The sequence below is a fragment of the Aspergillus uvarum genome (assembly GCF_003184745.1).
Source record: "Aspergillus uvarum CBS 121591 unplaced genomic scaffold BO82scaffold_1, whole genome shotgun sequence".
NCBI classification, from domain to species: domain Eukaryota; kingdom Fungi; phylum Ascomycota; class Eurotiomycetes; order Eurotiales; family Aspergillaceae; genus Aspergillus; species Aspergillus uvarum.
This window is the reverse complement of record NW_020291298.1, coordinates 17,272-41,213: the sequence shown is the minus strand read 5'-3', so window position 1 is coordinate 41,213 and position 23,942 is coordinate 17,272. Positions and strand designations below refer to the sequence as shown.

General features: G+C 52.0%; 7 protein-coding genes across 7 annotated transcripts; 4 read left to right on the top strand and 3 right to left on the bottom strand.

Annotated features, from left to right (window-relative positions):
• The first annotated feature begins 901 nt into the window (after positions 1-901).
• BO82DRAFT_324311 (uncharacterized protein) lies at positions 902-2,584 on the top strand. Its single transcript, XM_025632824.1, has 2 exons — positions 902-1,405; positions 1,479-2,584. Exons 1-2 carry the CDS (start codon positions 1,133-1,135, stop codon positions 2,463-2,465), a joined length of 1,260 nt encoding a protein of 419 aa, XP_025497194.1. The 5' UTR covers positions 902-1,132; the 3' UTR covers positions 2,466-2,584.
• Positions 2,585-4,352: 1,768 nt separating this feature from the next.
• BO82DRAFT_271806 (condensin subunit YCG1) lies at positions 4,353-7,769 on the bottom strand (the record flags this gene model as incomplete). The annotated part of the gene is made up of 2 exons (XM_025631001.1): positions 4,353-5,639; positions 5,694-7,769. 2 exons carry the CDS (start codon positions 7,767-7,769, stop codon positions 4,353-4,355), a joined length of 3,363 nt encoding a protein of 1,120 aa, XP_025497193.1.
• A 900-nt stretch (positions 7,770-8,669) lies between these two features.
• Positions 8,670-11,560, bottom strand: BO82DRAFT_228 (uncharacterized protein). The gene has a single exon (XM_025630782.1). The coding sequence runs from the start codon at positions 11,272-11,274 to the stop codon at positions 8,797-8,799; it is 2,478 nt and encodes an 825-aa protein (XP_025497192.1). The 5' UTR covers positions 11,275-11,560; the 3' UTR covers positions 8,670-8,796.
• Positions 11,561-13,104: 1,544 nt separating this feature from the next.
• On the bottom strand, positions 13,105-14,952 carry BO82DRAFT_349527 (dTDP-4-dehydrorhamnose reductase family protein). The gene is made up of 4 exons (XM_025633886.1): positions 14,497-14,952; positions 14,392-14,411; positions 13,617-14,328; positions 13,105-13,557 (listed from the first exon to the last, which is right to left on the bottom strand). The coding sequence occupies exons 1-4, from the start codon at positions 14,706-14,708 to the stop codon at positions 13,527-13,529; spliced, it is 975 nt and encodes a 324-aa protein (XP_025497191.1). The 5' UTR covers positions 14,709-14,952; the 3' UTR covers positions 13,105-13,526.
• A 644-nt stretch (positions 14,953-15,596) lies between these two features.
• On the top strand, positions 15,597-17,522 carry BO82DRAFT_349526 (FAD-binding oxidoreductase). The gene is made up of 2 exons (XM_025633885.1): positions 15,597-17,278; positions 17,346-17,522. Exons 1-2 carry the CDS (start codon positions 15,677-15,679, stop codon positions 17,376-17,378), a joined length of 1,635 nt encoding a protein of 544 aa, XP_025497190.1. The 5' UTR covers positions 15,597-15,676; the 3' UTR covers positions 17,379-17,522.
• Positions 17,523-18,181: 659 nt separating this feature from the next.
• Positions 18,182-20,325, top strand: BO82DRAFT_271733 (STE20 family serine/threonine-protein kinase; the record flags this gene model as incomplete). The annotated part of the gene is made up of 6 exons (XM_025630997.1): positions 18,182-18,230; positions 18,292-18,359; positions 18,422-18,589; positions 18,661-19,262; positions 19,322-19,969; positions 20,055-20,325. 6 exons carry the CDS (start codon positions 18,182-18,184, stop codon positions 20,323-20,325), a joined length of 1,806 nt encoding a protein of 601 aa, XP_025497189.1.
• Positions 20,326-21,944: 1,619 nt separating this feature from the next.
• BO82DRAFT_427805 (uncharacterized protein) lies at positions 21,945-23,923 on the top strand (the record flags this gene model as incomplete). The annotated part of the gene is made up of 2 exons (XM_025640389.1): positions 21,945-23,416; positions 23,472-23,923. 2 exons carry the CDS (start codon positions 21,945-21,947, stop codon positions 23,674-23,676), a joined length of 1,677 nt encoding a protein of 558 aa, XP_025497188.1. The 3' UTR covers positions 23,677-23,923.
• Between the last annotated feature and the right edge of the window lie 19 nt (positions 23,924-23,942).

The following is a 23,942-nucleotide window of genomic DNA, read 5'->3' as shown; positions in this document are numbered from 1 at the left end:
ATAAGAGATTCAAATTCTGTCACTCCGATGCTATTACAGAGTACTCGAGAGTCCCTCACGCACCTTCCGAACACGCGATTTTCCCACCAAACTCCCATACAAAGCACATATGCCAACGATGTCACTAAATCTACCAAACTGCTTATTTTTTGTAGAGGAAATGTATAAAATCAAAAAGAATAGCTCAACTTCGATTTACTATATATAATCCTATATAAAAAAAAATGAAAAAGAAGATCTAGATTTACTTAGTTGGTTCCAAACTGCAAGTAATTTAAAAGCCCAAGATTGGAGAGGCCTCGCTGCCTCAGGGAGGTGCCCACGGAGGCTTGGGGAGGCCTTGCTGCCTTATCTGTATAGAAAAAAGGCTTGTTTTGCTTGCTCACTGGGAACGCGTTGTGATAACAACATTTTTATAAGGACAAGAACTTCAGCCGGCCGCTTGCAGCCGGCAGGCAGACTTCTCAAGGCAGCTTAGCAGTTATATTTATAGGCTTTAGGCAGTAGAATTCCAAAAGCTTTAGAATATTAGTTTTTTTAGTATATGCTTATGATACCATACATTAGAACTTGATATATATATAAAAACAGAAGCCGGACGCAGGCGTTAGTGAAAGTTTCAATAATTAAAAAGCTAGACTGTTTTTTGATATATATATATATATATATATTTATAGTTAATACAACTTATACTATATATCCTTAAAAAAAATATATTACTCTAAGATTTATGCCTTTTCATCGCCTACTATCTTGCCAGAATTAGCATCCCTGACCTTCTGGTGCCAGGCTTAGGTATACAATCATTCAGTTGCCCTTGCTATCAGATAACTTATACATGGTTGACCAAAACTGTGGGTGGTAGTAGCACAATCGAGTGATTGAAATGATTTGTGCTTTGTATTGATGCGACTTCTTTGTTCTCATCTAGAATACGGCCAACCATACTTCTGTCACCATCACCTGTTTATCTTCGTACTTTCTAAAAAGCCCTCCAAACTGCTGTTTCTTCTTACTACTCACAAACTCTTCTTTAGTTACTCTATCTTACATACTCCCGCCACAACACCATTGTTCTTTCTTACCAGTTGCAACCTCTTCTTTAGCTGCTCTATCTACATATATTCCCTTTATGCCATCCTTCAAGCATCAGCATCAACAACAAAAGCACCACTCTTTTCATCCTCCTCCATTATTTTGGGATAAACTCTCTAAGCTGTGGTTAACCAAGAGCGCGTTAAGAGAAGCCAACCGACGAAACAGATCCTTGTTCTTATACCAAGGCTCCTCTTCTATTCCTCATACCTTTGCTCCTGATTTCTTGCGCAACTGTTCTACTGCTCGCTTAAAAGAAGTTAGAAGATTTTCCCGCTGTGGAGGACCGGATCTATCAGATATTAGAGATGTGAGTTGTCTGCCTATTCTTCTCCCGGTAACTATCTGTGAAGCAGTTATATACTAATTAGCCTTGCTCATAGTATCCCGCACCAGCCCACTTCGATCAGTACTCTATGGATCCTGATGATCCCAGCCCGAAGCGCACTACCACCAAGGGAAGCACAGCTTACGACCCCCATTTTGAGGGACATCTAAACGACCATGGTATCTTCATGCCATCTGGTACATATCCAGACGGTACTAAGCCACCTAGGCCGGCAAACATTGCAGAAATTCAAAGAAGACTACGGAACTCTCGACCTTCAATGGCACTATCAGAAAACTCCTTAGAGAGAGAATACGAAAACTTTACTACAGTTAACGACAAGACTTCTGATGAGCAGCTGGTTGTCAAGAAAATCCTTCCTTTTCTTGAAGGCTCGCAGCAATACTCCTTTGAAGATGGCGGCAATCACTCATTCACAAATTTGACTCCCCTAACAGACGGCACCCTAGCTAATGCTACGCCTGATTTTTACCATGGCGCGCGCCCGAACCAGCTAGATAACGACATCCGGGAAGACCTGAGTAACACGATTATTCCAACGCGTCGGACCAACCGTCCAATAGCACCAAACTTCTTCCTTGAGACAAAAGGCCATGATGGAAGCTCCGCCGTGCTTAAACGCCAGGCCTGTTATGACGCTGCTCTGGGAGCACGAGCTATGCATGCTCTGCAGCAATATGGGCATGGACAGAGCAGCAATAAGCCGAATTATTACGACAATAATGCCTATACTATCGCAGCTACTTTCAAAGATGGACTGCTAGGGTTGTACGTGACTCACCCTACCAGATCTACGGACAATAATGATCCAGATACCAATTATGTGATGACCCAGGCTGGGCAATGGGCATTACATGGTGACCCAGATACTTATCAGCGGGGTATAACGGCCTATCGAAATGCCCAAGACCTGGCCAGGGAATTCAGGGACGACTTAATCAGGCAGGCAAATGAACAATACGCAGCTGGCCAAGATAATGCCAGTGGTTCTGATGGATCTGAGGAAACTATTAAATTGTGAAGGCTCAACATATAGTGATTGAGATGGTTCGATGGTTGTTGAGCTGACTTTTCTCTGGGTTACTATGCGAATGTGAGATACCAGGGCTTTAGCAAATCAATAGCAGCTTGTTGTGCCATGACTTTACTAGATATTACATCCTTGCCAACCATATCGTTTACAAACTTGCCTACGGCACAGAATCGCTAAGCTGGGGCAAGATATCCCCCCAATCTGTTGCTGCGCAAAATTCGTACAGCGGATTTGTACCCTCTTAGGCTGATGTACGGATACTGTCCCAGCTATTAAAGCCTCTAAAGCCGCCAGATAGGGAATGTGGATTATAGGAAGTAAGCAGCACTTCTAGTACAGGAGTGCAGGAGCAATTGAAGTATGTTATTCGCCACAAGCTGTTCGCTGCAGGCGTACAGAAATTTGATTGAAGGATGCATTGGGAATGTACCAAGGCTTCCAGGTATGCCTTGATGCCGCTAATAGTCCTTCTGATCTCCTCATTGATCAATGCCAAAGGACCAGATTGACCTCAGGGTCATCTCATCTCTTACCGGCTCATCATTGTTAGGACCTGCGTTCGTCAAAACAGCCTGCAACATCCCATCAAAGAGTTCCTTCTGGCCTGATTGTGCCGCTCTCCAACCATCCATGGTTACCCATCCATCTGACGCTGTATTGGCCAGAAAGCTTTTGAGTGCGAGGAAATCAGGGGGAGGGCGTCATGGAAGGAAGTCGATAATTGATAAGCCATCGAGGACGACTTTCGTAGGAATTTCAATGCGCAGAGTTGGAGTTGGAGTATATTGCTCTCTTGATACCGCCTGCTCCAAGGGGCTAACCTAACCAAGTAAATCATACTTACTGCCTTCCGGAGGACCGCCTGCCCCATAGGGGCAATCTTAGTCGTTACCTGAAGGTACCTACCTAGAGCTCTTGATGTCAATGATGGATGCAATTGGAACTCATTGCTATGGATACCCCACCAATGGCGATCACCCTGCCCATGCAGACAGACCGAATGTCAGAAAAAATATGTTGAATTGCCAAAGCAAGAAGATTAAGTTACGGAACACATCGTACTTCTCTTCTGTCCCACGGGGACTTTCCACGGACGCGGGTAAACCTGACTGAACTGACGCCTTACTGCCTGCTTATCCGAGTTGGAGTAGAGAGAGAGAGACCGCAAAAGAAGCAGAAGACAGTCGACATCAGCCAATTGACAAGCTACCCCCGGATCCACCGCCCGCCGGTCTCGCTTCCAGATTCCGAATCATGAATGCATCGTCCATTAGTCCAATATTATTCTCTCGCTTGTCCATGGTCAAGAGTCGAAATCATTGAATCGTGGTTATTGCAAGATCATCATTGAGGAAGCCATGTGTGTCAGCTTCACTCCTCAAGCTGCATCAACTGAATGGCAGCAACCGTGGTGAGACGCGTTCTCTTGCCCTCCTCCACCTGCAGCCAAGAGTCGCGTTGCGCCATTGATTTGATCATGGCAGTCTAAACTGCCACTGCCACTAGCAGGGGGGAGACTGTACGATGAATGGATTACCAACTCACTAGACTGTCCCACCGGACCACCTCCTCCTTGAGCTCTCAGGATCACTGCTCTCCCGGCAATGCCGGGATAAGACTATCCGCGTCATCCTCAAGTCAAAAAACTCATATACACAAGTAGAGAACCAAAAGGTCGCCAGAAATATTTCCACTGTGCAAACATTACATCATTTACACTCGTCACCGAAAAATTAAAGAAAAGAAGAGAAGAAGAAAGAAAAAAAACTAGGTACAAATGACAAACCCCATCAGTATGCTGATACCCAGCCAAGGAACCCCTCCCGCCGACATAAATCCGAAAACGCCAATCCAACCAGACCAGAAATCAACAAATTACTCGTCGCGAGTTTCCGCCTTGATCACCGTCGTATGACTGTCCTCGTTCTCGTCTTCCTCCTCAATAATGCTCGGCTCAACCGAGAATCCGCGACGCATCGCCCCCGGCTCGATGGAGGGCCGCACGCTGCCGGACCGCACGCTCATCGATCGCACGCTCATGACATCGCTGTCGCCTTCGTCGCCTTCTCGCATCCTCACACTGGCAGGACGACCATTGGCCGCCGCCAATAGCTTGAGGATCGAGTTCTTCGCCTTGACCAGGGCATTGCGGCTGGCGGCTTCGGCAGCCAGCCCCTCTTCGATCGTCTCGTCTAGCAGCTCCTTGACCTCCTGAGCGAGGGTGACGTTCTCGGGGGAGATCTCCGGCTGTGCGCTGCGCACACTGGAACGCAATGGGTCCTCGCCTTCGGGAGCACGAGATCCAGCGCGGGAGGGAACCACAGGTGCTGTAATGTAGAGTTTGCTGAGGAGGGAGAAGAGAAGCTTCTTCTCTTCTTTCGAGCAGCGATTGGTGCCTGTGCTAATTCCCAGCACCCGCTCGAGGATGTCCTTCACCAGCTCCAGATGAACGAAGCCACATGCTGTCGAGCTAGTTGGTTGGCCCGCAAGGACCTTCTCTCCGCCCAAACCAATAACTCTCCGCTCATCGGTCCATTCCGCCAACATGCCCAGCACACCGCTCATGAGGGCCTTCAGCTCTCGTTGTCCGACTGTCTCGTCGATATCACCATCACTGTCTTCCTCGGCTTCCAGCGAGTAGTATTCTTCGGCGGCATTTAATGTCGCCCGAACGACCTGCACGGCCACTCGGCGCATGTACTGTGCGTTTTCCAGTCGAGAATGGCAGTAGACGGGGAAGAAATAGGCCAGGGCCTGTCGAAGCGCAGGGTTATCACGCGTGCGAGGGTGGAAGAAGGAAACAACAAGGGATTGCAGAAGCGTCTCGATAGCAGCCTGGTTATACTCCTGGATGGCCGGGGGCACATTAGCTCCGCCAGGGTTGAAAGCGCTTGTAAGTAGTAATTTGGAAAGGGCAGTGGCGGCGGCCGTCTGCACGCTGTTCGGGGAGCTGGACTTCAATGCTCTGGCAAAGACTTTCAGCAACGGCTTTTGGAAGACCGGTGGTGTTACCGTCTCTCCATCGGATTGAGTCACGGGGGTGAGCAAGGTGGGATGCGTAGCCAGCATGTCGCAGAGAATGTGGATAGCAGTGACCTGCAGAAGTTCGTGCCCTTTGCTGTAACAGTGGATAAACAGAGTCATGTTTTCTTCCGCCAGGGTCTGCATGCACTAATTAGCTAGGGTTCCCGCAGGTATGCAGATAGAAAAACTTACCTTGTCCAGCAAGCAACAAAGTCCCAGGCACTCAAGACCCCTCTCACGAATCGGAGCCTCGTGACTCCGCACGGCAGGGACAACCAGATTATTCAACATGGTTACTAAGTTCATATTGGCCTGAAGATTGCCTTCGACATTCTGCAGCATGCAGAGGGCAATATGAAGACACTTCATATTCACCACAATCTCTCGAAGAACCTTCGCCTTAGCCTCCTCTTTGTTGAAAGGCTTCTCATCTTCGGTTTGGGGTGTCTCCGATCGGGCGCGAGACGAACTGGCATCGCTGATCTCCGACTTAGCAGAAACAAAGCTATCCTCCGTAGTGATTGTGTCGTGCACCTCGGCAATAGCTTCAAGAACAACACTGCAAAATTCGTTCTCGGCAGCAGCATTTGGTCCACAGACAAACCGCAATGTTTCGACGGTAAGTTTTGTGCACTCCTCGGGTAAGTCCGGCACGGCCAAAGACTCGCGCAAGAGAGAGTACATCTTGCGACGGCCAACTTCATCACTGTAATCGAGAGTCATAGCAATATGCAGCAGCTGCTCCACGATGAATTCGTTCTCAACGGCGTCGTCCTCGTTGGCATCGCCGGCCTCTTTGACGGACTTTTTCTTCTGCAGAAGGCTAGTCATGTATTTGTGTAGATAGAATGCCAGCGCCGTAACTTCGGGTATCTTCTCATCGGCGAGTTTGTCATACTTGCCCTCGTTCTCGACGCGGCAGAAGTCGTTGAATGAGCGGATGAGAAAGGCAGATTCTGCCGTCAGAGATTCCCAGAAGGGCTCGTCAAAGACCACGGCTTCTCGGTAATCGGGGCGGCCCTCCCAGAAGCCACGCATAGCTTCATGAGCAATCCCGGACTCCACACCGGAGTTGACCACATCGATTCTCTCCAACAGCTCGAGAAGCGCCGAGGTGTCGGGAGGAGAACGCTGGCCCACGGGTCCAGCTTCGGGATCCTTGTTGGTACCAGCACAGTCCTCAATCCAGCGATCGTAGAACAACTTGCCCGTCGCTTTTCTGACACTCTCGTCACGATCGCGCAGGCCCCAGCGCAGCAACTTTTCTCGCATTGACAGCGACAAGTGTCGGAAATCGCCGAGGCTAGGGAGTAGACGCGCATATACTGCTCGTCTGGTCGGTGCATCGAGATCGCGGGCTCGTTCGAGGAGATACTTGAGGATGGCCGGGACCAGCGGTAGGTTGATGAGTAGCGTCTTCCGCACGTCGGCGCTGGTATCATTCTGCATAATGTCGACCAATTTTTCCAGGATTGCTCGGGAACTCTCATCGTTATCATCGTCGTCGTCATCATTGCCGGCGAGTCGGCCCAGTCCCATCACCGCCTGCACTCTGACAGCGGGCTCCTTGTCGCGGATGCGCTTCAGAAGGCCGTGGCGGATAGCGTGATACTGGTCATCATCTATCGTCTCGAGCGAGTTGACGATATGCGCGACGATCTGGGTCGCGCGAAACCGAACGGTCTTGTCCTTCGCGACCAACAGGGGTATATTGAGGTTGACCAAGGTCGTGGCCAAGCGGGCAGTCGGGGTCTCTGTTACATTTTCGAGGTCGTCATTGTCCTCGTTCGACGCAAACAACTCGGCGTCTTTCTCGGAGGCTTGGTGCAGGAATGTGCCCAGGAACCGTAGGATCCGGTCGCCTACCGGCTCTGATTTCTTGACAGGCAGAATGCGCAGCACGCAGCGGCCGACTTCTGTGTTGAACTCTTTCTCGGGGATTGTTTCCTCGGACGGCAGCACCAGCTCCGAACGACTCTGTTCCCGCTTTCCATCCTTCTTTGAGCTCTTTTGCGTGATTCCGCAGCAGGACTCCTGGAGCTTGCGAAGGCGCACGACAAGTTTTCGGTGTCCAGTGGTCGAGCGTTGGGCGTCGGCGAAGATGGCACAGATATCTCGTCGCAGGGTGGGGACTGCCTCGGGCAAGGCGGGCTCATCGGGAACAGCGAATGAAGGCGTCACCGACGCTGCGCGCCCGGAAGCGGATGGTTGCGCGGAGTTCTTGCGCGTCGAGGCAGAAGTTGAACGGGCGGGAACTCTGCTAGGCATGGTGGCTGGGTGGTGGGGGAGGGAGGGGTAAGCCTGGCAAGACCTTATTGAGAGTTTTTCGGTCGGATATGATAGGAAATCGATTAATGTCGCAGATTCATTCTAGGTCGGTGGCATGGAGATTAATCAGACACGGTGTGGTCGTTTCCAGAACGTCGTTTCGTCGTGTTTGGCGGCGGGTGTTTCTGAAGAGCCAGACTTGATAATCCTCTGGTGCCACCGATTGTTATTCCAGTTGCGGAGGTTCAGTCACGGGGACGGAGGGCGTTGGATAAACAAATAGCCCAAACGGGCAATTCCCGATAAGGGCTAGGGCTTCACGTGCACTGCTATTGTTCTCGACCCTGTGCCACTACCATATCGTATCTCAAGTTAAGATACGACTTTGATTCTCAGCTCGTATTAATGCTACCCTCAAAATCGTAGTTGTGGTTTGTTCAAGGTCGATTTGGTATCTTTCTTGCTTCATTTCTGTCTGAGGCACCGCAAATATATAATCACCAGTGCGGTCATCACTTAGAAAGATGGCACGAGTTCATGTTTTCGTTACCTGCGAGGATGATACAATAGTAATTAATTTGCCCGATTTTCAAGGCGGATAATCTAGTCATCAAGGGTTTCGGATTCATGGAAGGTTGACCACAGGCAAGGCTAAAGTTGGCATCGATCATGGGAAATCAATCTGGAAACATGTCAAGCTAAGAACAAATTTGATTGTTTCAAATTCACTACATCGCATGGTAGATGGATATGGATGTAAGGACCTGCACTGATCACCAGACCAGCATTGTCAATTAAAGATCAAATATAACTAGAAGTACAACCCATGCCGCGGATTCAGACTATAATCCAAAAGGTATATTGGAACGAGGCAATAAAAAGGCACAAGGTTCAAGCCATGCCGTTCTAAATCGCCGTGATAACACAAAGTCTCAGCCGAAAGGGTATTAACGCCGTTGCTAAGTGATTCCCAAGTGCCGTTGAAATCGTAATTTGGGTGGTAGTGGGATAGTGGGATGTGTTGCCGTTACAAGCCCCGAAGCAAGCTTCCCTCGGCGAACGGATTTTCGGGGGACATATCCAGCATCGGTTTGGTGGCATTGCGATCTCCGGTTGCCACGCCATGGCCGACGGGAGGGCCTGGTGCGGGCGCCGGTTGAGCGCGAGCCAGTAGGCTATGGGGTATGAAGGGGCCGTCACGGCCGGAAACGAGATCCACCGGGGAGATCGGGGTGGTAGGAGCGGTGTGGTGGTAACGTTGTTGACCATTGATACTCCGCGCGGTGTTTGACCGTTTACGAGTTCTGGGTTCAACGGCGGACATCGGTTCAGCGGGCACTGGGGGCCGGCGCCAGGTAGTAGCCGACGGTATCTGAATGCCTCCTGGGACTTCAGGGCCAGTCGCTGCGTCGATCAAGGGGACGCCCGGGTCAACAGTAACCCCCCTTCCCTTGCGGATATGCTGTGGGGGTTCGCTATACACCGGGGTCAAATCCACCAGGGGCTTTGCCTTGACGGACTGGGACCGTTTCACAGCGCTGAAGTCTGGCGCGTGAGTCGACGTCATGGTGTTGGACCGGCTATTTGGACCAGTATTGACACGGCGGGTGCCCATAGTGCCCACGAGGCCCTGACGGAGGCGGTCCTCATTGTCACGCTTTTCTTGCTCTTCACGCTCTTTCATGGCCCGTTGGCGCATGGTGTAGGTCCGCCCTAAAAGACCACTGGCTGAGAAAGTAGCTTCATCGGAAGACTCTGCGGCAAGATCAGCTTCCCCAGTCAAAAGTTTGGGGAATGATGTCGGAGGAGGTCCACGCTCGCGGATGCTTTTCTTATGGGAGAACAATTCTTTGGCCTTTGTAGGCTGCGTGCGCTCTGCCAGAGGCAGTGCAGACGCCTTGACCTCATTGCTGGCTTCTTCAAAAGGGTTCAATAAAGGCTTCTGAAACCGCTTCCCAGCTGCTAGCGATTCATCAGAGGATGTGGCATTGTCCGTCTCCGACGGCTTGCCTGCTCCTAGCATGGTGACCAGGTACCAGCTGCGCCAGGTCTGAACTGCCTTCTGCCAGTTATCGGCCATGTCTCTGTCGTTAGTGGAGAAGTAGTGGACGAAGTTCTCGGTCGTTAGAAACATTGTCGATTTTTGCTGGCTCTTGATGGCTTGACAAAACTTCTTTGGTGGTTTGACATTGTTTGCCAAAGAGCTCGCTGTTGGCGAATATATATCGAAGTCGGAGAGGTGGCACACGTTGGTTTGCTCCTGGCCTTCCTTCTTTGATATGGTAATTTGTCCATCTGACCGTAGAGTTACAAATCGCTTGTCCCATTTGCGGGGCCGTTGAGAGTAATACAAGTAGAATGTCGTCTCCGCCGGCTGGCCAAGTGACACGCTCTGGGCGTCGAGCAGAGCAAGGGCATCAAGACTGGCTGCAGGAACAATGATCAATGAGTTCTGCTCATCGTGGGCCCAAGAGTTCATCACATCGCGTACGCATTCGTATCGTCGCAACGGCCGCTCTAGTCCCAAATCGGCGAAAGATTCCATCAAGATGAACTTCCCAGGGTCCTCCCCATTGGCCATGTAATTCATGCCAGTAGCGAGGATATCTTGCGCGGATGTTGAGGGATTAACGCAGACTTTCATCGATGTTTTTCTATACTGGACCAAAACGCGACGCTCCCGTGCATTCACGGCGGATACAGGAGCATCTGGGAATTGAGCGACAGGACTAGCTTCGGTCGGACTACTCGCAGAAGAATCGCCCTTGGAACTTTTGACCTGAGTAGCCTTGGCTGTCGCAATGTTGAGGGACCGTCGCTTGGGTTCACGGCTTGTACGGCGACTCGCGGCCTTTCCTCCGTTTGCGCGTTTTTCACGCACCTCCTTGGCCGGCTTGTCGCGTGTGGGTGTCTCAAAGGGGTTGGAAGTCGGTGCATCCTCACCTCCGGTCAGACGGTCCATTGCATTCTGTCGATGTCTGTCGCGTTCAGAATCTTCGTCTTCGCTGTCATCGGGGACCCGTTTTTCTCGGGTGGCCAGTCTTAGGGCCAACTTTTGTCGAATACGAGCCATCTCTGTTTCCTCAGGTCGATCCTGCGGAGGTTGCGAGACTGAGGTGTCATTGCTTGCTACTTGTGATTTATAGGCGGGTGCAGAAATGGGCAAAGGAGGCTGTGATATAGCCTCCGAGGGCTGCTGCGTAGGCCGCGGGACTCTGCGACGATACCGCGACATGCTTCTTTGAATAGCAGTGCTGCTATTATTGTTTGCGGCGACGGCATCGGCGCTGGCGGCATGGTCATGCGACACCGAGGCCGGAAGTGCAGCGATTGGCGGGTGAGCAAGTGGAGGTGGCGGGGGGTTGAGTTTGGACGTTCCAGTTGGCGGTGGTTGTAATGCTGGTGGCTGTTTGGTCGCCGCCTTTCGTACACTTCGGTATCGCGAAAATTTCATGGGGGCTGCATGCTGGCCAGCAGACATCATGTCGGGTGTCTCCATGGCCATGGCTGGGAAAGAGCCCCACTGCGATTGTAGGCAGAGAAAATGGAAAGAGCCAAAAGTCGTTGAGGTAGTTGATTGAAGTGTGGGGAAAAGGGAAAGAAATCCGCTCTGCGCTGCTGATCTATGAAGTGTAGATATACTGGTAGTAGTATCTCAATTGCTGCCCAGGCACATGCTCTTTGGCGTCACACGGTCACAGAGAAATCGCAGAGCGTAAGACCCTCAATTGCGTCAAGTAGCCGATGGCGCGCGTTTGGAAACAGGTTTTAATTGCGATAAATCTTTTAGCTCTCTTTTCTTTTCCCTGTAAGGCCGAACAAAAGTCACTTGGCTGCTTTAGCTCCAACTGCCGCAATGACGATGATATCAGGCAGCTTGCGGGTTGTTGATGGCAGCTGGGTCAGTCACTAAGGTTCCGGAAGTGATCAAGTTGCAGCAACGTGTTGACAGCAGTCACTGAGAAAAGAGGACAGGATTTCACAAGGGAGGCAGGAAGGTCTACTGGTCGATCCAGTCGACACAAGGGAGAAGGATTTGGGTCAAATAATGAGTGTTCGCGTGTCTCCACCCCCTAAATGTTGCAGACATGTTTCACAGGGATACAATCACGGCTTCACTTGGAGACTTCCCCGTACAATGAGGGGGTAAAGAGGGGGGAGCCGGGGGGGGGTTTGAAGAGCTAAGGAGAATTCTGTTTCTTCCCAGAGAAAAAAATAGAACGCAGAAAGGGGGGCGGGGAGAAGGAGGGGAGGGAGTTTCAAGAAGGATGTGATGAATGTAGGCGGGCAGGCAGGAAGGAAAAAGGAAGGAAGGAAAGAGAAAAGAAGAGTAGACAGAGAAGCTGGTGAGTGTAACTGAGGGACCACGATGTTAGATTCCGTCAAGAACGCATTGTCCAGGCCCTTTTTGTGGAGAGCAGCGCAAAACGACCTCGCAACGAAAGGATCTAATTTCCACCGCGGGACGGAGTCAAGAAAGACAACTTAATGGAGGTACTGGAAGAAGAAGCAGTGCCAGACCCAGACGGACGGACAGAAAGGAATGGGCCGCATTCAGACAAACCCGTTTCTATCCCATTGCACTCTCTCTTTCTTTCCCTTTTTTTTTTTTTTTTTTTTTTTTTTTTTTTTTTTTTTTTTTTTTTTTTTTTTTTTTGTACTTGGTTTTTTTTTGCTTAGTTCCCCTCCTGTAACCGTTTGTGGATGGTGTTCTTTTTTTTCTTTTCTTTTCTTTTCTTTTCCTGACCACCACCTGCTCGACGTAAGGGGGGAAGGGTTTGGTGGAACTTTGAAGTAGCCAAGACGAAAGGGAAGAAGTCTCCAAAGGGACGGGAAGGGATTGGAATTTCCGATGAATAAGAATTCTACTATAGGTCAGGATAAAGATCCTATTGGGCTGGCAGGTGATCCTGAACTCGAGATCTTAAATTATTCAAAATGTTCGTGTGATCTCAAGAGCCCAAGAGCATCCATCCTCCATTAAGGCTGGGGAAAGACAGTCAAATTGAGACCCAGAAAATTAAGATAAAAATCGATAACCTACCGGTAAGATGAAAAAAAAAAGTCTAGACTAAAATAGATAGCGGCTGTTTTCGGTCAGGCTAGGCTTGGCCCCAGCATTGCCCGCAATTGCCCCAGATTGATTGTGAGGGAAAGTCCACTAGATTGAAGCGATGGGAGTCGCCTCTGCTCAGGGTTATTCTCGAAGGATGGAGGAGAGGATCTGCCTTTGACATGGGATCTCCATCCTCTATAAATACAATTATGCTTTGTGTCCTGTGTCCACACTGGGATCGACTCTATAGTTCTGGATTGTTTGTCTATCATCCAAACGATCAAAATCATGGCTAGTACGGAGTAGATCTGAGTGGATCACTGCCATGCCATGGCCTCAGCCACCACCACTTGACTACTTCCCGGCCCGGGTCTGACCCCCGGTAAATGCGCTATTTCTGAGCCACCCCCAAACTGTCAAATTCAACCCAGCTCGTCTTGCTCCTGATTGCCGGACAGCACACTAAAACATAAGTACAAGTACAAACACAAACGCAAACGCAAACACCAACAACCATTTATTGTATCATCAGAATACATAATATTGCATGCTATTAGCGAGCTATTTCTCATTAGTCGGTGATTAACCAATAATCCATGGACATCGCGGTCGTTTGGGATGCAACCTCAAAAGGACTTTTACCACCGCCAGCATCTCTCTATCTCAGTTTTCGTTTTTATTCCTTGGTGTGAGACCGCCAATCATTTCTTGTACGCTCCTAGATACTTCCGCCTGTAAATTCAGTGTTAGATGCTGCCACATACACACAAACATGCCAGGCGTCTACTTACCACCATGCCACAAAGTCCACAGTCCGAACTTCAATCCCCAGATCCTTCAGCACCTTAGTGGACAGATGCACGTCGTAAGGACGCTGCACGGCCGAGTTGGGGTCATTCCCCTCCTTGTTCCTGATCATCCCTACCAGGGACAGTCCGAGCACATCCGCTAGCTTTTCACAGATTTCGTACTTGGTCATTCGGTCCTCGGACGAGAACTGCAAAATCCTGGGCAGCTCTTGAATGTGACGACGCTCCTTAATATACTTGATTACAATGTCACGGCACACCCGAGCGACGTCCTCCGTGTTAGTCGGGTACCGCTGTGCCCAGTCGTCCATCTTGATCCCCGCATTCTCGTCTTGCGCCTTGTACACCGCATCAACCAAAGTGTTGACAGCGCTCTCTGAGTTGTCCTTGGCCACTCCGTACAGTACGGGCACGCGAAGGATCAGCCCGAGACCAGTCTCCTTCGTAGCCTCCAGTACTGCCAGCTCACCATCCCGCTTCAACCGGCCATACATGTTGGGCGGATTGGTCTCCGCATCGGCCTCATACGGGGCTTCCCCCTCAATGCCAGGGAAAACGTAGTCGGTCGAGATGTATATGAGCAGGATACTACGGCGCGACGTTTCCTCTGCCAGCACGCGGGTGGCGTCAACGTTGACTCGGCGCGCCTGCTCAGGGTTCTTGTCGCACAAGTCGGGAGACCGATTGGCGGCACCTACAAAGGTCAGAATCCAAGGAGAGACAACTTAGTTGCTTTTGCAAGCCTGGTATCACGTACAGTGGACGACGATCTGAGGCCTGTGGCAGATCAGTATCAGCGTTGAAGTCCACCCGAGAGATCGTGGTGCACAAATTGTAGCTTCAACCAGGCAGAAAAACTTACTTCGCTTCGTCAAGTAGAGCTCTGATCGCATCGAGGTTTTCCAAGTCAGCCTTCTGTATCGTGGGGGGGATGGCTCGTGAGTAGCCTTGGCCAACGACGAGGCATCCGGAGTGCTTGAAAGTATTGAAGACCTGGCGGCCCAAAAGGCCAGTGGCGCCGGTAACGAGAACACAGGTAGACATGTTTGCAATGGGGTTGTCAGAAGAGGACATGATGGAAAAGAATCGAGCATTGAGAAGCTGGGACGATGAGGAGGAGATTCTGGTCGACTGCGGGGCACCTGTAATGACGTAACAAGAACCGCGTGGTGGTTTCGCTCAAAAAGACACACCGAAGCCAGACGAGGTCGGGCCTGGATCGAGGGATCGCTGGATCGCTGCTTCGATGAGGGTCGAGGAAAGTCGATGGGCGGTGGATTCCTGGAGAGCTGTCCTCCGCGGTGAATGTGATGTGATCAGGTACCCAGTATTTACTATTATTGTTGCTGTATCGCTTATTGATCGAGGATGACGAGGGACATGACACCAATGTCCAGTGACGGACGGGCTTGGCGACGCTTGCCGCTCTTTTCCCTCAACAGGCATCGCTGCAGAAGGACCGTTTGGCTTCCAGCCATGATGCTTGTCGCTTGCTGTTGCCCCTCGCCCCTGGTAGGTGCGATCAGATTCTGATTGAGGACTGGTCAACCCATGCAGTGGAGAGTTGAGATGGAGGAGAAAAACTATGTGAAGACGAGGGTTACAGTCCCGGCGAGAAAACGAGAGTTACATTATTGAATGTTGAATATTGACTGGCTTGAGCTGGGGGTGGCTTCTGCTTTGAAAATGACCACGTGGTTCTATCATTGAAATTATTGAGCATATACTGCATATACTTCGTTGAATTAACTTATAGAGTACTTAGTTTAAGCTACCCATGCTTAACTCTATCGACCACCCAACTTGAGGCAAGTGATTACTATTCAGGTTCCCGCAGACCGGACCTTTGTGCTGCCTGAGGCCACAACATCCGTCGGGACGGAAAGACAGTTCGGCGCCGCTGACTCCAAGCCGAGACGATGACTCCATCTCCGCCATCGGGGGGTAAGTTAGGCTTTTTAGATGGCCGCTCGCCGCTCGCCGCTCTGTTGACTCTTCCAGTGCCTTTCTCCTCACCCTCACCTTCCACCCCGCCCCACATCATGTCCGGTGCTAGGAATATTTCAGTCGCTCTGCGAAGGGCTCGTGTGCCCAAGCCTCGCTGCTTGTTCCGCCCTGTCGCTGCGGTCCAGACTCCTTCCCTGGCCGCCACACGCACCTTCACCGTTACCGCCCGCGCCAATGCGACCAAGGAGATTCAGTACACCACCAATGCTTATCCTAACCTCAAGCGCGATTCGAAGTTCGCCGAAATCTCCGCCGAGGATGTGAAATACTTCAAGGAGTTGCTGGGCGCACAGTCCGCCGTGATCGATGGAGTGACCGCCGACAACGCCGATGATATCGAACCCTTCAACAGCGACTGGATGCGCAAGTACCGTGGCCAGACCAAGTTGGTCCTGAAGCCCCAGACCACCGAGGAGGTTAGCAAGGTGTTACAATACTGCAACGAGAAGAAGTTGGCCGTTGTGCCCCAGGGAGGCAACACGGGATTGGTAGGAGGTTCCGTGCCCGTCTTCGACGAGATCGTCATCAACCTCTCTCGCATGAACCAGATCCACTCCTTCGATGAAGCGTCCGGAGTCTTGGTGGTTGACTCTGGTGTCATCCTGGAGGTGGCTGACCAGTACTTGGCCGAGCGGAACCACCTTTTCCCGCTGGACCTGGGTGCTAAGGGCTCATGCCATGTCGGCGGTAACGTTGCTACCAACGCCGGTGGTCTGCGTCTGCTCCGCTATGGCAGTCTTCACGGTACTGTGCTTGGTGTTGAAGCGGTGCTGGCAGATGGAACCGTCGTCGATGCCATGTCGACCCTGCGCAAGAACAACACTGGCTATGATCTGAAGCAACTGTTCATTGGCGCCGAAGGTACCATTGGCATCATTACGAAGGTCTCTATTCAATGTCCTTCTCGCCCCAAGGCTGTCAACGTCGCTTATTTCGGTCTGGAGAGCTATGACATGGTCCGCAAGGCTTACCAGGAAGCCAAGGGACACCTGTCTGAAATCCTTTCCGCTTTCGAGTTGATGGACGGGCGCACTCAGAAGCTGGTTCACGAGTCGACTGGCAACAACTATCCCCTCGAGACCGAGTATCCTTTCTACTGTCTGGTGGAGACTAGTGGCTCTAACGCCGAACACGACATGGCCAAGCTGGAGACCTTCTTGGAACATGTCATGGGTGAGGGCATTGTCGCAGATGGTGTTTTGGCTCAGGATGAGACCCAATTCCACTCGATCTGGCGGTGGAGAGAAGGTATTACGGAGGCCTTGAGCCACCTGGGCGGAACTTACAAGTATGACGTCTCCATTCCTCTGCCCGAGCTGTACCAGCTGGTTGAGGACTGCAAGGAGCGTTTGACGAAGCTTGGCTTCGTGGGTGATGACGACTCCTTTCCTGTTCGGGCCGTTGTCGGCTATGGTCACATGGGTGATTCCAACCTGCACTTGAACATTTCTGTGCGGCAGTACAACAAGGAAGTCGAGAAGGCCATCGAGCCTTGGGTGTATGAGTGGATCCAGCAGCGCAAAGGTAGCATCAGCGCGGAACACGGCCTAGGTCTGGCGAAGAAGGAATTCATCGGATACAGCCAGAATGAGACGATGGTGAAGTTGATGAAGCAGTTGAAGAACTTGTATGACCCGGTAAGGATCATCATGCCCCGTTGAGCTTTTTACAGTGGGACTAAAACTAACTGGCTGGTCGATACAGAACGGAATCATGAACCCGTATAAGTATATCTAGATCTAGACACGCTACCGTGGCACCACGCTATGAATTGTAAATGTGTTGCACCGAGGGATTTGAAGATGGAAAAAGCTGGAGCAAGACTATAGTCTTAGGAATCTGAAAAAACTAAATACGTCAATGCGGATATCTAATTTGCTGGATTATATTTCTCCATACCGATGAAGTCCTGCTGACCTTTGCGTACCTGGCGGCCTGCATGCCCCATCTGCATCACCTGCACCATGCAGGGCTGGGGTACTGCGGGTTGCAGCGTGCCTGAGGCAACAGCCGCAAACGGGGAATTTGGCACCCAATCAAGGCCGCGAAATACCAGCGGTCCAGCGGTGCCCGGGGCGGTGACTCGGTAGCTGACCCATGGTTGCCATGCACTACCGCCTGTTGTCTCTGCCGCGTACCATGGAAGAGAAGCGGCTGCCAGTAGAAAGAATGGGGCACTTCCTGGTAAGAGGGACGGTTAAGTCAGTTAGTAGGTATCGATCCTATCGAAGCACTCGCTATCTTCCCACTTCTTTCCCCCTCATTTCTCTATCTTCTATCTACAGGGCCAGGTTCCACTCGTCCTTGCTCCCAGCTCCAGCTCCAGCTCCATCCGTCCTTTCGCCGGACAGGAAATAAATAGCTGACTGGCGGTGCGGGTGCCCCCCCCTTGTGTGCCCTGTTTTAGCTCTCCTCTCTTTTCTTTTTCTTCTTTTTTGCTTCTTTCCCCCTTCTCTTTTCTATTTGTTTCTCTGAGCTATCTCTCCCCGATTCTTCAACTGCGCCGATAGCCCTCCAGCTACGGCTTGCACGCGATCAAAATGGAGGACGACATGGCAAGTCACTACCAGATGATGGAAGAGCTGGGCAGTAAGTCTCTGCCGTCCAATTGCGCCGATTGCGCCGATGATGGCTGACCAACATGCTACAGGTGGTAGCTTTGGAACGGTATACAAAGCTATTGACAAGGCTACGGGCGAGATCGTAGCGATCAAGCATGTGCGTGTGACTGGTCTCTTTCTTTCTCCGATCGTCCGATTGACCACTTTCGGCCTTTCTAGATCGATCTCGAGTCCAGCGAAGATGATATCCAGGAAATCCAGCAGGAGATCTCGGTCCTTGCCACCTGCGCCAGCCCATTCGTCACGCAATACAAGGCTAGTTTTCTACGAGGACATAAGTTGTGGATTGTGATGGAATTTCTCGGGGGAGGATCGTGTTTGGACCTGGTAATAACCCACTCAGCACCTCCGCAGCTGAGGAGTCGACTAGCTCCGTCCCCTCCGCTAATACTCCCTAGCTCAAACCCGGAGTCTTCAACGAAGCACACGTCGCTATCATTTGCCAACAATTGCTACTCGGACTCGACTATCTGCACAGCGAAGGCAAGATCCACCGCGACATCAAAGCCGCCAATGTACTTCTGTCGCACACGGGCAAAGTGAAGCTGGCGGATTTCGGAGTTGCCGCGCAACTGATCAACATCAAATCTCAGCGCAACACATTTGTCGGAACACCGTTCTGGATGGCCCCCGAAGTCATTCAACAGGCTGGGTATGATTATAAGGCGGACATCTGGTCGCTCGGAATTACGGCAATCGAAATGATCAACGGCGAGCCACCCCATGCGAGCACCCACCCCATGAAGGTACTCTTCCTAATCCCCAAAGAACCCGCCCCGCGCCTACAGGGAGACCAGTACAGCAATACCTTCAAAGACTTCATCGCACAGTGTTTGACCAAGGACCCCGACCGGAGACCGAGCGCGAAGGAGCTTCTGCGACATAAATTTATCCGCAATGCGGGCAAAACGGAGGCGCTACAAGAGTTGATTCATCGCAAGCAGGATTTTGATGCTGGACGAGGAGTGACCCACAAGATTAAGTATTATGCGGAGTCGCTGTATGCAAATCCAAGTTCCATTGTCCATGCTCCTCGCACTGACTGTTTCTGTCGCACAGGAATACTATTCGGAACCTGAACGACGACGACGGGTGGATCTTCGATACCGTGAAAGCTTCTACGACGACTATACATGAAGTCGAAGACGATGAGGAGAATGGGCCAGAACCAGAGCCAGAGCCACAGGAAGACTGGGTTTTCGACGAAACCGCCGACATGATGGACGATCTTTACGTGTCCAGCCCTCCGTCAAAGCATACGAATAACACCGCGGTACGACGAGCTCAAGCTCCCGACCACAGTCCGTCAATTCGGCGGGCTAAGCGACGGTCGAGTGGAGTGAAGCAGCCACTCGGAGTGGATATGAGTTTCGGCAACAGCCCGTCGACGGTGCGGCAGTTCCGTCGGGTGTCGGACAATAAGAGCCCTAGCGACGCATCTTACCCGCCGCAGTACCTGTTCGGAGGGGACGAAAACGCCAGTCCCAAGACGTTATTTTCCGAGCCGAACAGCAAGGAAGCGCAACTGGGGCGTCGGGCGTACAGCAAGGCGGTCGGGCTCGCCTGCCAGGAAGTGTTGGGGACCACGGGCGACCAAGAGAAGCGGGAAGCGATCTCACGACTAGCGGAGGCCTGGAGTGATCTGGAGATGGTCGATCCCGAGGGACTCTATCATATTCTCAGAGCGACGACGGAGAAGCTACAGAGGTAAGCAAGCGTGCCTCCCCTGCAGTAGTACTTGTCAAATAAAGTTTCTGGGTTGCTAACAACGCTCGTGTTGGTGGATGGTTAGTGACCCGAAGCTGGCCAGTCTCGTCCCACCCGCAGCTCCACCGGCCGATTCCCCACAGAGGCCGCGACTGGTTTTGGCGCAGAGCAACCCACACCTCAAATCCCACCGGCGCCGCCAGAGCGCCGCCGTGGCCGAGCCTAGCCTCCAACCCGCCCAGCTTGCAAACCTCCCCGGGCAACAGGTGCCGGGGATGGAGCACACTAAGCAGTTGTCAGATGTGCTCTATCAGCGCTGGTCTGAGGGCCTTCGCAATCGATGGCCTGGAATCTAGAACTGGCTCTTTGCAATTTCGTCAACTCCTTGCATACTGCGATCTGGAGATCTCGAATCCTACGAATCTCAGCGCGACACAACATATTCATCATTGTACAAAAAATTGGGCTCACATGCGGCGTTGAAATATTCGGTCACCTGGCCGCCCGTGGTCTTTTCCTTCATATGCGCTGTTACTTTTTCTTTATTGTTGCATTATTCCCCCTCACTTGGTATTGTTTGTGCTCTCATGGCCTGTCATCACACGGGTCCTAATCTCTCGCACTTAAAGTCTGTTGCTGGTCAACAAGACCCGAAGGAGACAGTTTCAGGCGACGATATACCCGGGCTTGTCTCGTCTGGCGAGAGACCGACCATGAGGGCACCGTGGCCTCTCTTTGATATCTGATTTCTTTGTGTTTGTGATCTTTGGTCTACCAACGACTATAATTTCCTATGTACCAATTGACAGTCGGATAGGGCTCGGTTTGGGCGTTCAGATTTCTTACTGCTTATATTTTCGAAGCCGATTTTCTGGCGAGTTTGTGATTTGCCATTCTTTCTTTTCTTGTCATAGGTTCTCCTTGTGTGTGTCTACAGGTGTTTATTTTTGTTGGACAATTTCTGGCAAGGTGTGAGTGAGATAATAATTGGTGGGATCTGTAAGTAAGGCGAAGTGATTCTTGCATGCGTTGTGTGTATATGGCATTGTGGACATAGTAATGCAATTGGGCAATTTCACCACCCCCCTCATTGCTATGGGAATAAAGACAGGGGACTCGGGAGGGCCAGAAGCAGGCAAAGATAGACAAAGTAATCAAACTGACCACCACCCGCGTGGAGCGACTCGTGCTGGGCAGTATTTGGCGGTTTCAGCTTGGGGGCTGTCAACCACATGATGATCCTTATCAGGGCCAGCGGAGACTGCAGTTTGCACTGGTGGCATTGCTTTGGAGATATGCAGGAGTTTACTGCCTCAATGTCTTTGGGTACACCAAGACTCGAGTATGTGCAAATTATGCCAAGTCAGAGGTCACTACTGAGTGGCAAAGTACATGCTTCCTGTCTTTCTCTCTCTCTCTCTCTCTCATTTTCCCTCTCCCCTGAGACGGGAACTGGACGAGGCGGAGGCGGAAGGGATGCGCGTTGCGACCCGCTACCGAAATCACCGTCTTTTTAGTGAACTTCACCCTTCACCAACGACCCCCCCCCCCCGTGTTGGGTCTAGTCCTTCCCTTACCTACTTTCTCTAAACTTTCCTTCGCTTCCTTTTCTCCTTTCCCCGTCTCCCTTTCTTCTGGTCTTCTATTCCCATTGTCTTTCCGTGTCCAGTCTGGTTGCTGCCCACTGTCCTTTGTGTGTTGTTATTGTTGTCATTGATGATTGTTTATCACTGCTGACGGGCCCATCCATACATACATACTCATACATACGTACATACATTCTTTTCTTATCAGCCAACAATTGCAATTCCCCTCGACTGTGGCGGTGGGCCTCTCATATCTCCCCTCTTCCCCTCTTCTCTCAATTCAACAAGGGAATGAATGTCATGATTACGCTCTTGATCTGTCAATAACTCTCCGAACCGACCCTTATCAGCTTCGCCCACGATCTCCATCCTCCACACGCTGGCCCGTCATGGGGGATTTCCCGGGAACGGGCGAGGCGGAAACCGCGCCGGAAACGTCCCAAACCGCGAAGCTGCTGCCATCGTCGCCTGACCAGCTCAACCATGACCATCACCCTGCATCGCCGACCGGCCGGACTCCCACTCAACTCAAGCGATCTTCTCTCCCCCCTCGCCCTCATGGTGCTGCCAGACACGCCAAGCGACTTACCCTCAACTTTCCCATCAACATCCCCTCCGGACCCGAAGCTTACGACCCCAGTCTTGCGTCTCCCGGATCGATGACGCCCGTGACACGGACCTCCGCTCACCAGTCGCCGGTCCCCCATCTCGGCACCCCGCTGGCCTTTGAGGAGAAGGATGACGGCTCGGGTCTGCTGACCGCGATCGCCTCGCAGGAGCGAAAAGTGCTGGAGCTTCGGGAAGAGTTGAACCGGGCCGAGACGGAGCTGGACTCTTTGAAAAAGCAGTGGGCGTCAACCGAGAAGACAAAGAAACGCACGGAGATCAGCCATCGCGCCGAGCCGCTGGTCTCCCTGCGATCCCCTGAAGAGCCCACCTTCCCACATCGCCGCGACCACAGTGTAAGCAGTGCAGGCAGCTCGTCGGCGGCCCAGGTCCGACTCAGCCGGGAGCTGGAGCGGCGGCAGAGCCTCCGCGCGGCCGCGACCAAGGGCACCAACGTTTCTGCCAATGGCCGACGGGTCTTCCGTGGCTCCCACACTCGGGCCCTGTCCTTGCTTTCCCCAACGACGGGATCTGGGGAGGGCAATACGGGATCCGAGTCGGAGGCCGGCAGCCAACGCATCGGTCGATCTCCACGGTCGGCGACCTTACCCTCTTCTGTCGAACGCAGTGCCATTGCGGGCGGCGTGAGCTCGAAGCCTGCAGATGACATGATTTCGCAGTGGCGGAACACCATGCCGCCCCCGTCGCGAGATGCCCTCGTGCGGACCGGCAAGCAGATGGCATCGGATTTGAAGGAAGGACTCTGGACGTTCTTGGAGGACATTCGACAAGCCACGGTGGGAGAAGAGGGAATCAGTGCGACCGAGTCGAGGGGTGTGCCACCGGTGCGCCAGCGGGTGTCATCCAGTTCGACATCACGCAGTCGGGATCGGGTGTCGGTATACGGAGGGACTACGCTGTCGCGGTCCTCCTCGGGGAGCAAGGGGTCTGGGAGCAAACATTCTGGTAAAGACTCCAAATCGGCGGATATCGATTCGTCGTTCTGGAGTGAATTCGGCATTGATCCACCTGGGCAGAAGTCCCCTCGCGCTCGCGGAGCCGCCACTACCCCAAGCGGGCCGAACGAACCCCGATGGGGCGACCACAGTAACCCCCCGGACGTTGAAGACAACTGGGAGTGGGAGTCTCCGAAGCTGAAGAAGACGCACACGCCGTCGTCCAGTCGCAGCACGTTGGAGACGAAGCATGACCAGTCGCCGATGACGCAGAACAGCAGCCCCCGCACCAGCGCCAGGTAAGTTCTGTCTTTCTTTTTGTGGGGGAGTATTATCCTGACGGAAACCACCTAGCTTTGGCGACTGGCGCCCGCTGCACGACACCAGCATTCCGGATCCCAGCGTTTCCGACGGGATCCCCTGGCCGGCGATGACCAAACTGGCGCCTTCGAAGTTGACCCGCACGGCGTCGAACCTGATGGCGGAGTGGGAGCGCAGTTTGAGTCCGTCGCCAGAGAGGAGGGAATTCTTCCCGGACAAGGACGCCAAGCGGGATTGATTCCGGCACATTGTAAATACAGCACATGATCTTGAATTTAGATTGAACGGTAGACGCTGGGTTGCAGCCATGGGGCATGAGGCCAGTACGGATTTACGCAGGGTTATGATTGTTGATCGCAATACCCTTTACGATGAGCGTTGTTACATTCTTTCACTCGTTGAGTTACTGTTGATGGCTTTGGCAATCACCAGCCTGTTAAATATAGCCGATACACATTATCTTATCTTGACACATTTACCGATTTATGTTGCGTGCACAGAATG

What these genes read in the sequence shown, in the direction of transcription:
- BO82DRAFT_324311 (XM_025632824.1), top strand. Translation starts at nt 1,133, where the DNA reads ATGCCATCCTTCAAGCATCAGCATCAACAACAAAAGCACCACTCTTTT. An exon ending in ATCTATCAGATATTAGAGAT is followed by an intron (nt 1,406 to 1,478) that starts GTGAGTTGTCTG and finishes CCTTGCTCATAG; the next exon opens with TATCCCGCACCAGCCCACTT.
- BO82DRAFT_228 (XM_025630782.1), bottom strand. Translation starts at nt 11,274, where the DNA reads ATGGCCATGGAGACACCCGACATGATGTCTGCTGGCCAGCATGCAGCC.
- BO82DRAFT_349527 (XM_025633886.1), bottom strand. Translation starts at nt 14,708, where the DNA reads ATGTCCTCTTCTGACAACCCCATTGCAAACATGTCTACCTGTGTTCTC. An exon ending in GCTCTACTTGACGAAGCGAA is followed by an intron (nt 14,412 to 14,496) that starts GTAAGTTTTTCT and finishes GATCTGCCACAG; the next exon opens with GCCTCAGATCGTCGTCCACT. An exon ending in GTGGACTTTGTGGCATGGTG is followed by an intron (nt 13,558 to 13,616) that starts GTAAGTAGACGC and finishes CTGAATTTACAG; the next exon opens with GCGGAAGTATCTAGGAGCGT.
- BO82DRAFT_349526 (XM_025633885.1), top strand. Translation starts at nt 15,677, where the DNA reads ATGTCCGGTGCTAGGAATATTTCAGTCGCTCTGCGAAGGGCTCGTGTG. An exon ending in TGAAGAACTTGTATGACCCG is followed by an intron (nt 17,279 to 17,345) that starts GTAAGGATCATC and finishes TGGTCGATACAG; the next exon opens with AACGGAATCATGAACCCGTA.